The sequence below is a fragment of the Rhinichthys klamathensis genome, unplaced genomic scaffold, assembly GCF_029890125.1.
Source record: "Rhinichthys klamathensis goyatoka isolate OS25496 unplaced genomic scaffold, OSU_Roscu_1.1 h1tg000076l_1, whole genome shotgun sequence".
NCBI lineage: Eukaryota > Metazoa > Chordata > Actinopteri > Cypriniformes > Leuciscidae > Rhinichthys > Rhinichthys klamathensis.
Window position 1 is genome coordinate 4,589,055 of NW_026606618.1, and position 18,375 is coordinate 4,607,429.

The window sequence follows — 18,375 nt, forward strand, 5'->3', positions numbered from 1 at the left end:
TCACAGTTTCACTGAGATACAACTAGATATTTAAACATTTATTTTATACTACAACAAACTAGCCTGGGAAAACCCAGACAACTTCCGGCAAATTTAGATTTGCTCTGAAAGTTAGTCTGCCAAAGAACTCATTCAAGCTCATTTCCAATCCGCCGAAATCGCGGCACCAATCAGAAACGTTGGGGCGGGCTTTACACGATTACAGATTTTGTAGCCTACCTACATTACAAAGATGGATGCCGCCGTCGAACATCACTCGTTCGAATCAGCTATCGCGTCTGTTTTAAGCGATTTGAACGTTTCCTTTTAGTTAAAAACCGAGCAAAGAACAACACTCGGAGATGTTTTTTCCGCCGCTCTGCATACGTCATCTCCTTCATCGCTCTGATTGGTTTTAGGTCTATCCGCGACGTCCGTTGGTGACGCCCCTCTGGAAATGATTTGTCTATGACGCTTTGCCAGACCATAACTCAGTTACAACTGATAATGGTCTGGTTTTAACCAGTCTATGGTTTTAACCAGGCTAACAAGAAACAACAAAACAAATAAAAAAGACACATCTTAATTGAAGAATTTGAAATACTAATGCACTTGAATGTAATTGTTTCCAGCTGTGATCATTAAAGCCTTTTGTCTTGTTCTGAACTTAAGTATTATCCAGGGGTACATAGACAATGTTACATTTGTGCATCCTAATACACAGATGTTTTTGGACTTTGTCCCAATCACAACACTGTCTACCCTAAATAGTATGGCAGATACATTTTTTTTGCATCTCAAATCATAGTATGTTGAAAATAGTATGCCAAAGGTGCCTGGATGTTACACTATTTCTGGCAGATTTCTGAAGTGCATCTGTGCTTTATTTTTGGGCTAATATTGCTCACAACCCTTGTCTCCTCTTTTTAAATAACAAGGAATGCAAGGTCAATCCTGCCACATGTAAATGTATGAACCGAAAAATTAAGCTAATTGTGTAGCTTCATCCTAATGCTTACATTCAAATGCAAACAATATGCAACAATACTAAACAATAAAAAATATCCCAATACTGTTATTGTGTTTCTACATATTAAAAAAAATTGCATTTTCCAATCACTGGCGAAGTACATACTTTAAGTACGTAATAGGAGTATGGAAATTGGGATACATAATGGACAGTTCTAGAGGCTATGTTTGGAATTGCATAATGCTATACTACTTGTATGCTAATTTTATTGATGCTTCTCATATGCAAAGTAATAGGTCATGTGACGATTCAATGCCTACTATTTCCCTTTAAAAAAAACTTGTAGGCAGTATACTGTATACAGTATACAGTATACTGTGCCATATTCAGAAAGTAGTAAGCTAGTATTTAATTCTGAACATAGCCTCAAATCACAAATAATGGGAAAGTGCTCACACAAGTAAGCATTAGTGTCACCTTGTGGCCTGGAGGGAAATGCGCTAATGGTAAAGTAAATTCCTGTTTTTTTAGGTTTTATAAATGGCACTCTGTGCAATTTAATATTCTTTATAGATTAGATTATCTCTTGTGACCTAGCATTTATGGGTTAGGGTAAAAAGTGGTAGAAATACAATCCTAAAATGCCAAATAAATTTAAATGAACACAGATATCTTTTTTTCTTCTTCTCCCCAAAACAGAGCTATGAGTAGAACTTGTAAACCAATCAGCCAGCCAGACAGGCTAAATAAAGTGTGTCACTACATAAGGTTATTCCCTTGTCATTGAGATTTTCTTTTGAGTAAATAAGGCTTCTGTACAGATGATAACAGTCCTCTGGATGTATTAAAGTGTGTGTTTTTCATCCTGTTTAGAGGACCTTCCTCCACGTCTGACCATTGACTGCCTTGGTAAGTGCCTTGAGGAATCTTTTCCGTAGCCTGTTGTTTGTTTTGCCTGTTGAAGTAGGTAATAACATGGACACAAACATTTTGTTGACTTTTGAGTTGGAACTTTACTCCATAAAACATAACATACTAACCTTAACTTTTTCTTCAAGCGTGTGTGGGATATACTAACCTTTTATGCATTCCACTTGAGGCTCCTCCCACTGACCATCAGGTAAGCAGTGCACTACAGAAAGGTGACGCTGTGTGAATCCGCTGTCACACTGGTATCGAATGATGGAGTTAGCAGGGTAGCGATCTTTCCTGTTGCCTAACATCCTGGCATTCTTCACTTCAGGAGGTGATGAACATGTGACTACAGTAAAAAGAGTAAAACAAAATAGCAAAAAAACGTTTCCTTCCTATTAAAACAAGGAATAGTAGTTGCTTTGCATTTACAATATCCATTGGTAATAAACATAACATAATGACTGTAATGTCATTAAATAGCTATTGTGATGTAGCTATTTAATGAGCTCACATAGCTGATTAGGTGGGGCCGACTTGGTGCTGAAGTTAATGTCTATCACCTCTTCTTACCAGGCCCACTCTTGCAGGTAAAAGGAAGATGATAGTTGCAAGGTACATCATTCCACTGGCCATCCTCATGCCATATCATTACAACACAGTCTTCTCCTGTGCTGAAGTAATCATCTGGCTGGTTGGGTCTCCAGTTTTCATATTCCTGCAGAGAAAGTAGCACTAGTTGAAACAATGACATACTGCAGATCCTTCAGATCATAGATGTTACTCAATTCTGAAAAAAAAAAAAAATGTAGAGAAAGTTAGTCTCACCATAGGACTTCCATCTGTCCAGCGAAACTGATTTTGTTCATCCCTGTCATTTAGTCCAATCCATTGATAGTCGTGAGCTTGAGCTAGTGGGTTTAGAAATGTATAAGTGCTTTCAAAAAGCAGGTACTTATCTTTTATAAGAAATCAAATTCAACTCACTTCTTACAAACTCTTGTTCTTGTCGGGAGGATATGCTAACCAGGTGAGAGTTTAGCTCTTGACAGCGCTGCTCAGCACTGGTCCAGGTCTCACGCTCATCAAAATGGATGTAACAGCTGCCCATAAACTCCATCCACCCCTCGGCACATCCCTTTATCACTGACAACACAAAAGAAGCAATGAATTTCATATAGTTTTTATTATGTATTCTTTAAGGGGTGGCTAGTTACGCCAAACTGACAGGCTGCGTTCCAACTCACAGGGTCCCTGTGCAGTTTTCACTGCTCTCTATACACTGTGCAGGGTTATATCTGGGTACTTCACTAGGCAAAATGTGTTCCTTTCAAATACCCTAGTAAGTCATAAACATCAGTCATAAACATACACCCCCTAGGATTTATAATTTCATGTAAGATGTGTAGGAAGTGTATGTTTAGGAAGTAAAAAGACAGCAAGACAAAGGAAATAGAGATGGATGGTTAAATCTTTCCTTAGGTCACAACAGATGCAGTACATAACACGATGGTATGTTTGTGGTCAGTTATTTTTAATATGCTCTGACTTTTAACTTACGTGTTGAGCAGTTTTCCCCACTAAATCCTGGATGACACAGACATACTGCACTGCCATCTTGTAGAGAGCATAAACCATGACCACAGGGGTTTGGATCACAGGAGTTAGCAGAAGCTGCCAAAGATAGATATATTCACCTTAATTTCCAAATGTTAATATGAAGGTTGTTGTACACTAGTTGAATAACAACAAAAGGATATTTTTGTTCAGTTATTACCATTAGTAACAGATGGCTCTTCCATAGCTTTTGACGTTTGTTGTGAAGCTGAAGGTGAAGTGGTGAATACAGTGGTGGGTGGTGTGGTGTTCAGAGGTGACTGATCAGACACCTGTGTGGTGAAATTAAGTTGCTCATTTCTTTCTGGTAGGGGATCATCTGCTTCATTGGGATTCCAGTAATCTTCATATAAAGTTCTATTAGAAAGAGATATGGAGATCTCCTCAACATATTGTGCTTGACTACTGCCCTCTCCACTGATCTCCACTGATCCACGACCCTGTTCTGGTCCAATGGTAGAACTAAATGTCAACTCAATTACCTCATTGTCTATTAGAATGACAATCTCTCCATCTTGTTTCTGAATGTGGCCAGACACCTCACCTGAGGGTTGACTGGGATAACTTGAGGTTTCAGAGGCAGAGCCAGATCCAAATCCAGAGGCAGAACCAGACCCAAAGCCAGAAGCAGAGCCAGATCCAAATCCAAATCCAGAGGCAGAACCAGATTCAAAGCCAGAGGCAGAGCCAGATCCAAAGTCAATGGCAGAGCCAGATCCAAAGCCAGAGGGAAAGCCAGAACCACTAATATCAGTCAAGTCAAATGGGTTTATACCAGACAATTCCTGTTCTCCAGACGGTCTTGCAGTCAGATCAATCATTTCTGTGTCTATAAATGACACACCTGACCCACTCGTTTCCCCACCACTGAAGAATCCACTTGTTCCTGAACCGCTAATTCCACTGCTGAGTCCCGATGGAAGGCCACTAGCTCCACTTTGTGCTTGGAAGAGGCCAGACTCCTCTCCAGATTCTTGGTCCCCTGATTCTATTTCTGAAGCAATGATAGCACCACTACCACTGCCACTACCTTCTTTAGCCTCCGAAGCACTGCCTGAGGCAGAAGTCTGCAATATCAGTGTATCTGCACCTTCTTGGAACCTCACAAGGTGACCTGATCCCTCACCACTTTGGCCAGAACCTGAGATGCTCCCACTGGGTATGCCACTCCCTGACATGTATCCAGAACTGGAATCAGGATCTCCTGATGCTGAACCTGATCCAGATCCAGACAGGTCCACAATCAAGGGAGGGACAATTGGACGAACTGTAACACATATTACTGAAAGTAAGCATGCCTAAATATGACCATAATGCAGCATAAATTAGCAGTAGGAAGTGGAGAAATCAAATATATTTGATACCAGGTCTCAGCAGCTCTTGAAGGTATGTCATGTTAAGATCCTTCTCTATCCTTGTAGCATTCAACATATCCTCATCAAGGAGCATAGACAAATTTGCTGAAAAATAAATAAGAATCTCCAAGATCAACACCCAGTCTTGTCTTTCAATGGAAACTCATACATGCAGGCTTAAAAGCTTTTATACCTTTGAAGCAGTATGCATCATATCTGGAGTATGGGTTTGGGAAGCCTGTTTGGTTTGGTTCAGCATAAATAGTGTTGACTCCGGTCTTGTTTTCACCACAACCGAAGCCTGGGTTGCGCACAGGATAGCGGACACTGCGATCAGCCAGCCAGCCAGGACTGCACTTGTGGAAACCCTGATTCCATGCTGCATATAGTTCTCCAGTTGAGGCTAGAGTAGAACCCAGTTTTCTGCAATGGGCAGCAGCTTCGTAGTAGGTGAAACCTGCTAGTGAACTTGCATGGAAGATCTCCCCTAAGGGATAAAGACCAAACAGCAAGATTATAGACGATTAAATATACAATATGTCAATTGTATAATTGTCATGAATAAACTTGTACTCACCCTTTATTTGGTCCATGTAACAGTACACATCGTAACGCTCATGTGCAGGCCTAACATTGTAGGAGCGCACACCAGGGGTGTCCTCCTGATCTCCAGAGCACTTCTTTCGAGGATCCACGATTGGATACCTAAACACAATGTAGAATACTACATATGGTGTCTGTCAACATGCCAGTATGTGAGCCAAGATTCTAGTTAATTCAGCAGAAACAAATGGAGTAAGCATTTAGGGCAGTACTTTGTGAAAAATATGTTTACCTGACAGTTTGGTCCTGTAGCCAACCTGCACTGCATTGATGAAGGCCAGCTTCATAAGCAGCCTGAAGGAGCTCAGGGGTGGCTATGACTGCTCCCAGCTTCTGACACGCCACTTGTGCTTCCTCAAAGGTGTAAGCATAGCGCCTCGAGTCAGCCCGATAGTGGAATACCACTCCCTTCGTTTCTAGGGTGAGGAAAGATTTGGCCATATTTAATATTTGGGAACCATTTAAGGAGTTAAAAACTGTAATTCTGTGCATGCAATTTTTTTTTTTTTTTTTGGCTCAATAATTTCATGTTATGTCGGTATAAGGTCCTTCAGTGGTATGTGTGATTGCATTGGCATTTACAGTGCTAACATTATGTGGCTATCTCACACATTGGATCCAGTTTAGTTTACTTACTAGCTGTGACATTGTCCTTGGCAATCTCATATCCCAGATAAGGCAGAGCTGTGGCCACTTTGATGGCATCCTCCTCAACCTCAGTTATGTTGTAAGGTAGTAGTAGGGGACTTTCTATGCTTGTGGTGTTAAGAGGCTCATCTGTAACCAGTTGCCCACGGGCCTCCCCTTCTGTGGTCACGTCTTCAGTATAGTCTGATGGGCTTGAGGTGACTGTAGCCACACTGAACATGGAATCGGTGGTAGTGTATATTTCAGGAAATGGTGAGGTCTTTGTTAAAACTTTATTAGTGTCTTCTGAAAAATAATTGACAATGTTTGTGAGAATTTACACTCTTTTGAGTCATATCAGGACTTGGATCTGCTTGGATGCTCTATCTTTGCCTATTCTTTGCAACTGCATGGAAAAATAGGTATAAGCTTTGGAATAAAACAATGGTGAGTTAATAGTATTTTTTTCATTTTTGAGTTTCTATTCCTTTATTGATTTTATGATATGATTGATCTGGAATGTGTAAATGATTTTAAATGATATAGCGAACAAAAAACAAAAATGCAATAAGCTAATATATGAAATACATTCTCTGTTCTTACCTTCATAACAGATTGCATCATAGCGGGAGTCTGGGTATGGATAACCAGTCTGATTTGGAAACAGGTAAACCGTTCGCACTCCCAAAAGCCCCCCTCCACACTGGGGTCGAGCTATGTTAATGGGGTACCGCACACTCCGGTCTGCTAGCCAGCCAGCATTGCACACATCCATGCCAGTCTTCCATGCCAGGTACAGTTGCCCCGTGGTGGCTAATTGGGCTCCCAACTTTGCACACTGATCTTCAGCCTCTGCAAAGGTGAACTTCTCCACAGACATGGAGTAGAAAACCTTGCCTGGATGACGAGGAGAATCCATAAAGTAAAACATAGCAAAAACGCACCAACTAGTTACATTTTATTTTGGAAACACTGCCTGAGGTACCTGACATTTTTTCTGCAAAACAGTACACATCATAGGTCTCATTGATGTCTCGGACTCCGTATGTTCGTACCCCTGGAAAATTTTCTTTGTCTCCATAGCAAGGCTCCCTTGGCTCATGAATAGGATACCTATGGAGAATGAATGAGATTTTTCTATAGTTCCTTTGTATTGATTGTGTATTGACTGCTTGTGGTTTTTATTTATATAGTTATTAGATATTGACCTTTTCATATTACCTCACAGTTTGATCTGAAAGCCAGCCAGCATCACATTGATGGTATCCATCATCATAGGCAGCTTGCAACTGTGCGGGAGTAGCAATAACAGCACTGTTCTGGATGCAGGCTGCTTTTGCCATCTCAAATGTCAATGTATATCGGGTAGAAATAGCTCGGTAGTGAAACACAATACCTGTAAAAATTTGACCCATTAATTTAATTCTCACTTTCTGTTATTTATATATTTGTTAAATGTCCTTTATTTTGCCTGAAAAGTTTGAAAGTGCATTACCTTGAACTTGCATTCCCACTGAATCATAGTTATCTTCAATCCCCTGCATGACCTCACACCGGTAGGTGCCAGAGTCACTGGAGCGGAGTTCTGAGATCTCAATAGTAGCATCAGTTGGCACCATGGGGTAGTTTACCATATGAACCCGGTCCAAGTAGTCGGTCTGAACGTGCACCAAGCCACCGGTGGCAACCAGAATAAGGGATATTCTGCCCTTGTAGATGTAGCTCCACTTAATACGGTGGGACAGTGGGGCGATGGTTGGGGCACCAGGGTCCTGGACAGTGTTGTCCAGAAAGTAGCAGGGTATGACCATGCTCCCGCCAAGTAGGGGGTGCAGTGGCTGTTCCACAGGGATGCTCACACTGAGGGTGCTGTCCTGATCTGTACAACATAACTTTTTGAAATTCTCATTCATTTAAAAGAAACATAGCCATCCAAAATGCACCAAATGTTCACCTACCAGCCATGTCTCCGAAAAATATCATGCCATAAATGGCATGGATGCATGTATACAGCAGAAGCCAAGTCAGAGACATGATTCACCTTAAAAAATACAGAAAAAGAGTAGTTTTTTCATTTTTCATGAATTCATACGGCACCATGCACGTATGGCTAATATTCAACAGTGATGCATTGTACTAAAGCCTCAATAGCCAGAACAAGATACACTGTCAGGAAAAAAATTATAACTTGTATAGTACTTTTAGGGGTACAACAGCTTATCAATGGGGCAGTACCCTTAAAGACGCAACTTTGTTTCTTATAAACCTTGAAGTTGCACATTAGTATTAAGTACCCTGGCTTAAGGTACTACTATAAACCCTTTAGGGGTAGATAAGGTACACAGATGTTTCTTTAAAGATAATGTCCCAGTGACAAGATGTTGTACCCCTAAAGGTACAAGTTTTGCTAAAAAAAATTCTGAGCATGTATCCAGGGCACACTGAACTGAGCAAATCACTCAAGTCATTTCAAAGGGAGTTTCTCTGTTTCCGAGTCTTCACACGGCCTGACTGAGCTACTGTACTCTGGGTGGAAATTTGGAATAGATTGGAAACATGACGTCATTAATTCACTCTTCCATTTAAATGTTCACACATACACTCTGTCTCCCTCTGTCTCTCTCTAAAGAAGAATAGTTCACTGTTTGTGCAACAGGAAGTGTTCTGAGCTTGGTAAGTTGAATTTTAATCAATGGCTACGGTCAAATCTCCCTGAAAAAAAAAAAAAAAATTCTTGTATGATATATAAATGCTACAGTTAAATTTGATAATGACCACAGTGTATAATTTACCACTTTGCCTAAATTTTCCCTCTTGGCTGCTGCTCAGGTTTTCTGAATCAAGCTGTTTTAAATGCACTGAGTGACTGTAGGAGACCTCCATCCTGGCACGGCCCTGAAGCAGCTTTTTATCTCCCACCTCTAATGCCTTACTTCTGTTTTACTGGACCAGAACTAAGAACAAAAGACCACTTCCTATACAAGTAAATGAGACCTCGAACATGCTTTCACTGGTTTATATTGCACTGAGAGACAAAAATCTGTAGTCGGTATAGCTTGGCCGTTTATTTTTATATTTTAATCTATTTATTCTATTTCCAATAGATTCTGAAATGAAAGTATGTTTTTCACACCACATACGCGAACACACACACACAAATAGGTTGTGTGAGGTGAGAAGCACTACATTCAACATCTGCTTGATAGACGGAAATATGTTACTTCAGCTGTCTGAGGTGAGTCATGGAGGATCTCCTCTGTCATGAAGACAAGTTTACATTCTATTCCAGAGGAATAAATAACGTCCCACAGTGAATGAATGATGACTTTTCTTTTTTACAACCAAAATGGACTGTTTCAAGTCAGGATGTATAAAAACAACTGCATTTTATTCATATGAATACTTTTAATTAAAGTTTTTTATTTAATTAAATTTAATTACTTCTTTATAAGTATATCTGCTTACTGGCTAGCTCCAACTCTAGTCTTACAGTCAACTGTGTCCTGCCTTCTTTAAAATGACCAGTCACATGTGCCTTTCAAATGCCACTTCACGTCTACAGTTATATTCTGGTCTTGTCAAGTAGAGGTGGAGAGAGGACTTCCACAGTATCTCCATTCAGCCAGTGTGGTGTGTTCTCTTCCCATCAGGCTCAGGCCAATAAGCAGAGTTCTGTTCCTGCTGTGGTCTGTGCTCATGGACCCAGGCCTGCGTTAAAGCCAATGTAAACACTCCGCTGTATTCCACAGGAGCCCCTACATTACCAAACCCCCAAGAGAGCCACAGAACCAGAACACTGTCCACATTCAATACACAGAGTGGCAGGTAAGCAAGCCTAGTACTGTAATATGGTACAGTGAATGTATGTTATGTTCGTACATGAACATACTACATACAGTATAAGCTATCGGCATGCGTTAGGTCATAGATCACAACTATTATGCACTTGCAATCAATTTAGAAGCTTCACCTACGACACGCCTTGCCCAGCCTTATCAGGAGAATTTTACATGCAATATGAAAAGTTAGAAATAATAACTAATGTTTTAAATGCAAATTATAAAACCGCAACAACCATGTTGCCTTGAAATTGTATAAAAAAAGATACAACTGCCATTTGCACCCAAAAACCCAAACCTCAATGTAATTACTTCGACGAAATTAAAGAAAAAGTAGATGCTGGTTAGATATTAATATAATAGATAAAAGAAAATATAATAGATATAGCCATATCATTTAATTTGAATTTGAATATTGAATTTTATCATTCTAATCACATGCTTTAAATTTGAATATTAATAAAATAATGGAATTTGAGAAGTAATCAATAAAACTAATTTAATACTAATAGACAAATAAATACATAATAAATAAACATATTGCTGTGCATACATATATCAAATAATGCATTTACTGTATAAACTCAAACTTTAAGCTACATCAATATTAATAACTATAAATATATATATATTTTTTTAACTTACCAAACTAGTATTGTCCCTTCTTGCTTGTCTTAGTTGTTCTTTGCAGTGTCTTTGTGTCTTGCATTAATCTGTTGGGAAATTTCTAAATTCCGGTGTTTTTGGACTGCTTGCCTTCCCTGTGTGAGTCAGGAGCAGAAAGGGCTCTAATTCAAATTGGGCACAAGTTTAGCAAAGTGAGTGGGAGAGAGAGACAGAAAAGGGTAGAGGGAGGTAGAAAAATGGGAGTGGGGACTATTGAGTCCCCACTCCCATTCCCTGAGTGGCATACTGAATTTTCAAATCACAACTTTAGGGGAGACTGCGTTGATAGGCTAGAGGATTTGATTGGCACAGGATTCAGTTCTGGGCCATAATAGGATGTTTTCACACAAGTGTTATGTGCTTGTCCTCTTTACCCACAATCATTGATTAAAAAATTAAAAGTTCAAAATCTCGCAAAGATAGGATATAAAAGTTACTTGTTAACATTGAATGTGTCTGGGTTTTACATTTAATTTCATTTGCATTTGCACTTACACTTTAAAAAAAGGCTGGGTTTAAAACAACCATTTCTGGGTTATTTGGCAACCCGGTGCTGGTGAAATATTGGACAGAACACATGCTGGGTTATTTTGACCCAGCTTTTTGTTTTATACATTAACCCGTTTTCTGGGTTATAACATAGTGCCGGGTCAATCAACCTGATATTGAAAGTTTTTCTTTTTAAATAATAAAAATGCACTCTAAAAATCGTATAAAATATTTTTTATTCAATGGCAAGTCGGTCATTTACAATAATAGCAAAATAGTTTAGTAAGTGACAGGAGCAGCCAATGGGAATCTGTGGGAAGAAAACTGGTATCAGTAGGCTCTTCCAGTTCAATCTTAAACTTATATTCATGTTTGCAAAATCTGCATCAAAACAGCTTTACCTTTTGCTATCTCATCTGTCAGACATTTAGATTCTGACCCATGAAACAAATAACGTGAACACATCCCTGCGATGCTAGTGCACTAGCGCTCCCATGTGCGACTACAGACGTGTTCCTATTTGTTTGTAGTAATTTGATAGAAAAACACTGTATTACAACCTTTAAATTCATTCTGGAAATTTCCACTCAGGATGTTTTCTGAACACAAAATGACCATTGACAAATTTATCCAGTTTGAACTGGTTTGGCAGAGACTACAAAACATTGGGTCACATTGACCCAGCACTGAATAGGTATGTGAGGGGGTCATTTGTATTGACAGTAAAAATTACCCAGCAGCTGACTTATTAAAAATAACCCAATAAAATGTTTCTTTCATCGGACATTATCAACAATGAATGAAAATTGTTCCAATGAACCCCAATTTCACTATAACCATCATAAAGTTTCATACCAGTATTTAAGTTAATATCACTAATATTTGTCAACAGTTTATGAGTCTTCATCATCAGGTGGGCGTGAATATGATGACTCTACTGTGGAAATATATGTCTAAGCTTCAGTTTCCTGTGTAGTACAGGTTTTATAGCTCTATCGCGGGCCTTTGGTCTGGTATATTTAGGGACACTGGAAAAGCTTGCAAGAATCTCTCAACCAAATATCAGTCTGCGTCTGATGGTGCTGGAATTTCACAGTTCAAACTTTAAAGTGCTGACTCACCAAGTTTTTCTGCAAGTTTTTGAAGTGTGAGATACTCTCGTATCCTTATATGGGAAGAAACTTCCTTTGGCCAATAGGTATTTTATATTCTTCACATACACAACCAAGTTGATTATCTTGGATACTGCAACTGAACTTGCTCGCTATGGCGCATAAATTAATTCAATAAAACAGTGTGATAGAATCCATCACCCATACTTATAGGTTATATGGTCAGAAATCTGAAATTTTAGTTTTAAACCCATGAACCCTGTCACAGGCAGTGTGATAAGACTGGCTATGTTAGAGAAAACACAACGTCCAACATTTCAGACATTTAACAGAGCAGAGTAGAAGTTACGTAAAAAATGCTTGGATACACTTTGAATGTTTTCTTCAGACTTCTACAAATTCCCATAGGAAACATTTCCCACAGGTACTTTCTACAGCCACATCTATAATGTCCTAAGAAGGGACCTGCAATGCCCTGGCACACCTCATTACATGCAACATATACAAAACCTGCAATATATTCACATGTGTGAATTATTAACCATGTGTGTAAAATAAAAACTTAATTACCTTGAAAACCCCAGAGGGGTCAAACAAAAACATATTGTGTCTGGTCACACAAACTGTGCTTGTTGATTCTCATACTAGCACATTGTTGCTCTGTGTTGCTACTTTACGAATCGAACAACCTTAGAGGTCTCACGAGTGACCGCTTAGGTTTATTTCTAAATATATTCCAGAAGTCAGTGAATTGCAGGTATTGTCTGGGCTTAGGGGTGAAAAGTTGACCCGTATAACGTGCTTAGTTAGTTTAGTGAAGTTCGATGTGGTGGAGGGTGGGGGAGTTCATTAGGGACAGGATTTCACATGCCCTGGAGACTAGTTAACAGTTATGAACAGGTAAAGTGGTGACATCATCTAAATTGCTATATCAATATATGTGTTGTACTGCAGGTTTAAATGCTCTTGAATGTGTACTGTCATTTGGAGCTGGATAACTAGATTATTTTTTATTATTTTATAAATTGTATCACAGTTTATTCTATAGAATGAATTATTCTTGCAATTAAATGATTTTTTTCCCCCATATATTTTACAATGTAATTTATTTATGTGACGGTAAAGCTGCATTTCCAGCATCATTACACCAGTCTTCAGTGTCACATGATCCTTCAGAAATCAGTCTAAATTTGCTGCTCAAAAAATGTTTGCGTATTATTATCAATGTTGAAAGCAGTTGTACTTCTTAATATTTTTTGTGAAAAAGCTTTAAAAGATGTCATTCAGACCATCATGACAGTATTTTTTTTGTTGACAGGATGAGCCCTGATTGCTCTCTAAAACGAAACCGAGAAACACATATTCATCAGAGTGAATTTTGCAGACCAACATGTGGAAGGGATGAAAAACAGTAGCGTTTTCTTTGAGGTGACAAATTTCAGGTCTGTCAAGGACCGCTGATGCTTCAGTTTTTGTTTGGGATGAGGGTAATCATGGGATAGAAAAATTTTGTTCACAAATGACTGAAATATGGCTTAGAACTTCTACATCTGTTCTAATTGTGTTGCATACATGTAGTTCATTTTAATATACTAACGTAATTTAATAAATCATAAAATCAGGGGTCTTTGGGCCTATAGTTGTCCCTGATGTAATTGCAGAGGGGCTGTACATTTTATGAAAATGTCATTTATTACGTAAAAGAAATTGCTTACATTAATGAGCATATTTTGTTCTAGATGTTCCCTGAGGATCGTTTGAAATACTGTATGAGGGTCCATTGCTGTTTTTGAGAAACGCTGGCATAATGGACACCGTGTAAGAGGTAAAGTGTACCAGCCTCTAAACTGGCCATAAAATGAAGAGATACACTGTTTTAAATCATGTCACGATAACGTAAGACCTTGACAAACCACCAAACCTAATATTTGTGTGATCTCTTTATGACTAATATTCTTGTTCTTTGGTCAAGTGCCAATGCAAGTAGGCTTATCTTCGCATTTAGCTCCTGGCAAATGAATTATGGAAACAGAGGATTCATAGTGCAAAAATATACTTGTCTGCTTCATGTCTTAATTTGGCTGCCCTGAAAATGTCCTGACAATTTTTGAAACGTTTAGAGACCTTATATATAATGGTTGATTCATAGTCATTAGTGGTCTGACATCTTGTGATGATGAACCAGGTCAATGACATCATCACTAGAGTGCCAGCCTAGTGCTATTTTGAATTTACTTGGTGTGCTGATTGCAGGAATATGTTGACAATGTAAATGTGGATGGAAATTTCCAACATTAAGTGTTCAACGTGTTAATGTTTGACTGATGATAGAGAACCATTGTTTGTTTTATTTTATTTTTTTATTGTAGATACATTTGCATATTATAGCACATGTTAGATCTTACCTGTCTGAGCCAGTGTTTTGGAGTTGGGTTTTGGCGCATAACCATGTTTCAAGATGGTTAGAGAGGCATGAGTGCTATGAGGTGTTAAATGTTTGAGTTTGTGATTGTATGTTATGCCTGTTTGTATTATGATTATTGAATGTCAGAAATGAGTTCTTGAACATTAGTTATATTTATGTGCCAATGTTTTGCTGTGGAATTCAGTGAGTGTTACGAGGAAAGGTTCCACCCCGTGACAATGGTTCGTCCCACTAGTGTTTGGCGGGAAACTTGTGTATTTAAACCATTGTCTGGTCAGGTTTGAGAGGAATGTTGCATTCTGTGTATACTGTGCAAACGATTGAACATGTTTGAGGTGAGACATGATAATTTTGTGGATGTGCCACTATAGGCATTGTTTAGTGCCATGTTTTGCTGCTCACAGCATTTTTTCTTTTGTTTTTAGCACCAGTATTGGATTAAGTTTTATTATTTTTTGTTTTTTTGGGGGGGGGGGTTTTGCACTTCGACTGCACCTTGTGAGCTGTCGTTTCCAAAATAAAGCACAACTGGCATTTTTGAAACCACTCCATTGTACTGAGCCTTCCTAAACTTCTCCCAGGCCTCTCGACAACACTCTACATGACACATCTCAAGCTAAAAAAAAAGCTTATATTTTAAATTATTCATTATTATGTGTGTGTTGATTGGAAACACCCCTTATTTACTACGGTGAACTGATTGACATGTGATCAATTGTGATCGTACATGCTGTAGTGAGTCACACACACCTGATTGTCCTCTTTGACCCCAGCGCAGATCTTGAACCCAAACTCTCAAACCTCACCCCAATTTGATGCAGGGCCTGGATTTGAACAAGCTCGCATTGACTCACTTCCCATTTCGCCTGCTCAACAGGGTATTGACACAGCTTTTCGGTGTCCGTTAAGGGGGGGAAAGCAGTCTTTTTACTGGGTTTCGTTTAAATGAATGGAGGTATTATGGAGATGTCACAGCAACGGACCCCTGCTGATGTATATGAGCATTCAGTGGTCAACTGACGGGTTACAGAGAGGTTATTTTTTAAACGAATGTATTAATATATATGAATTAAAGTGACATTTATGCATGAAGTCAGAATATGTAAGATTCAAATGATTTCCTAAGCTAATTGCTTGGTATTTACACAAATAATTTAATTGATTTATTTATTATTATTATTATTATTTATTTGTTTCATATTTATTTAATGTCTTATAATTTGATTTAATTATTAGAAATAATATATAGACAGTAAACATGGCTTATGGGCATTTGTATTTACAGTAGCATACTACAGTAATTTGCTAACATTGATTCTTACATTGCAAAGCCATTAATATAATAATTATTGATGTACAGAGTCATATAGGCCTACTTACTTCTACATTACATTTACACTTTACATAATAAAGTATGAAGTTTAAATATTGTATTTTTTTAAACTAAAATTATTACCTAAGCTAGCTGTTTATGGTTCAGTTTAATAATGAATTTATTATTTTTGTTGTTTTAGTTGTTGTTTTTACAATTTTATAATAATTTAATTGTATTATTATACCATACATCCATATATGGTGACCTTGAGTGTCAAGAAAGGCGCCTAAAATAAAATGCATAATAATAATAATAATAATATTATTATAAATAATAGATAATAATAGATTTGACTTTTGGAAATTTATACTAACAGCATGTAATGTAATCTAATGTTTACACAATTAAATTATTTATTTATTTATTATTTTTAATAATTTGTTTATTATAGTATTACTAATTTAAATGGTTTTCTAATTATTAGATTTTTATAATAATTTAGTTTCATTCTTTTAAAACAAACAAACAATAATTGGACCCTCTCTTTTCCCACTCTATTTAAGACTCAATTATCATATATTTTTTGGAACAATATCTAAGCACTATAAATACTGCTCCATGTTTCAATGACCATTTCATTTCATATTTTTCCATCAGAGACACTTTATCTATGGCATCAGAACATTGTCTAGACTTCAGTTCACCTCAGTGGAGCCAGAGCTGCTCTCTTAGTCTGGGAATCATGATCTCAAGCAGTAGGGCTGTGTGTGTGTGTGTGTGTGTGTGTGTGTGTGTGTGTGTGTGTGTGTGTGTGTGTGTGTGTGTGTGTGTGTGTGTGTGTGTGTGTGTGTGTGTGTGTGTGTGTGTGATTTTGTAGAGGTTTTTTGCTATTAATCTGAATGAACATTGATACTCTGTAAATAGGCCTACTACAAATATAAAAGACTCTCATGTCCCAGCATATACAGTAGCTGACCATGTTAAATTAAATTAAAATAAGACATTAAGACATATGTCTTTAAACTAAATTCAAACTGCTTTGGATTTTGTAACAGATGTTTCAAAATTGGCATTCAAAATACGACCTGGGAATATAATGAAACCTACTTTTTGTGGTAACACTTTATTTTAAGGTGTAGTTACACGTACTTACTATAGTAATAACAGTAAATTATGCATAATTACATGTAACTAACCCTAAACCAAACCCTAACCTCAACTCTAAGTACATGTAGTTGATTAATATTACTCAGTACTTATTTGAGTAAGTACAATGTAACTATGTCACCTTAAAATATAGTGTAACCCTTTTTGTTTAAGGTCAATTCACCATTCACCTCAGCTATTTCTAATGGGTTTTATGACTACAAACTGAACAGCTATTTGTTTGCTATAGCTACAATTTCAGGTTTTGCATATGATAACATGGTAGGATCATGATAATTGTAAGCATAAATATACAGTACATATATCCTTATAAGGGTCCGTTTCAATGGGCCTCTATACGTAAGCCGTCCGCCATAATGGAGCAGTCAGTGAACATTCGAGAGCAAGTTGGTTGTAAGTAACATATTGCACCATGTAGGCTTAGGCTATGCTTTATTGTAGTAAGCATTTGTAGAAATGATAAGTTTAAGGGTGAAACTTGACTGTCAGTGTGTTTTAAAAACATAATAAGGCCTCTAAATTATCAACATGATCAAAATTTTGCTGAAAAACCACAAACTACTACATGTCTGATTAGTAGGTCATACTTTTTTGGTATTATTTCATATGTCAGGCCTTACAGGGTTAGGGCTTAAACAAAAGCTGTTGTTTCGCCCGTCCTGTAGGAGGCAGTCATCCGTGTGAAGTTCCCGTGTCCCAGAGCACGAAAGACGGCGCTTTTCTGTCAAATGTTTTCTGAAGGTAAATTCACGCTGCGAGGCTCTAGTTTCACACTGACAGAAGACGAGGAAGTCAAACACTGTCCGCGACCGAGTTCCTCTTACAAGCAAGTGAGTATCCTTCAGTATGGACCATTACATGTTGCAGTCGTTTCTGTTTATTTTTTACTTAAGTTTAGGTTTGTAGACATATTCTGCTGCTTGAGTTTATATGAAGTCGGTTGAGTGATGGAGCGCTGCAACACTTGTTTGACTTGTCATTCGATACGATGCGATGAGAAGAGGATGTTGTATTCATATTTCTGTTTCTATTTGCCCAATATAAACACCAATTTTGTGTCCATAACTCACTTTTGTCTTATATCGTGTCTTTTTACTCGTCATTATGTTTTATTGCACAGAAACAGATGCATAAGAGCTGTCAGTTATGAGGTGCATTGTGCTGCGACTTCTTTTCCTCATTGGTCCACCACAGCATGGCACTCGGGCTCCGTGTTCCCTGGCCTCTTGTGACTACTTATTATAACTACTTATATGGCATTGTTAAAATGCAGCCATCAGTCTGACAGCTGCAGATCTC

At 38.0% G+C, this 18,375-nt stretch overlaps 1 protein-coding gene and 1 long non-coding RNA gene across 3 annotated transcripts; one reads left to right on the forward strand and one right to left on the reverse strand.

Moving 5' to 3' along the window:
- Nucleotides 1-1,500: 1,500 nt before the first annotated feature.
- On the reverse strand, nt 1,501-10,705 carry acanb (aggrecan b). Of its 2 annotated transcripts, XM_056251078.1 has the most exons (18): nt 10,548-10,705; nt 8,022-8,104; nt 7,559-7,942; nt 7,285-7,459; nt 7,049-7,176; nt 6,667-6,960; nt 6,073-6,369; nt 5,669-5,852; nt 5,411-5,538; nt 5,027-5,320; nt 4,843-4,938; nt 3,639-4,745; nt 3,422-3,535; nt 2,849-3,007; nt 2,690-2,772; nt 2,435-2,579; nt 2,028-2,210; nt 1,501-1,904 (listed from the first exon to the last, which is right to left on the reverse strand). In XM_056251078.1, the coding sequence occupies exons 2-18, from the start codon at nt 8,095-8,097 to the stop codon at nt 1,819-1,821; spliced, it is 3,933 nt and encodes a 1,310-aa protein (XP_056107053.1). In that variant the 5' UTR covers nt 8,098-8,104; nt 10,548-10,705; the 3' UTR covers nt 1,501-1,818. The 2 variants fall into 2 exon arrangements, with proteins under 2 accessions (XP_056107053.1, XP_056107054.1); XM_056251079.1 differs by lacking the exon at nt 1,501-1,904 and having other exon boundaries at nt 2,155-2,210; nt 2,425-2,579.
- LOC130085357 (uncharacterized) lies at nt 9,505-15,687 on the forward strand. Its single transcript, XR_008807136.1, has 4 exons — nt 9,505-9,693; nt 9,813-9,888; nt 13,909-13,994; nt 15,472-15,687. It is a non-coding gene; the product is annotated as an uncharacterized LOC130085357 (long non-coding RNA).
- The last annotated feature ends 2,688 nt before the right edge of the window (nt 15,688-18,375 follow it).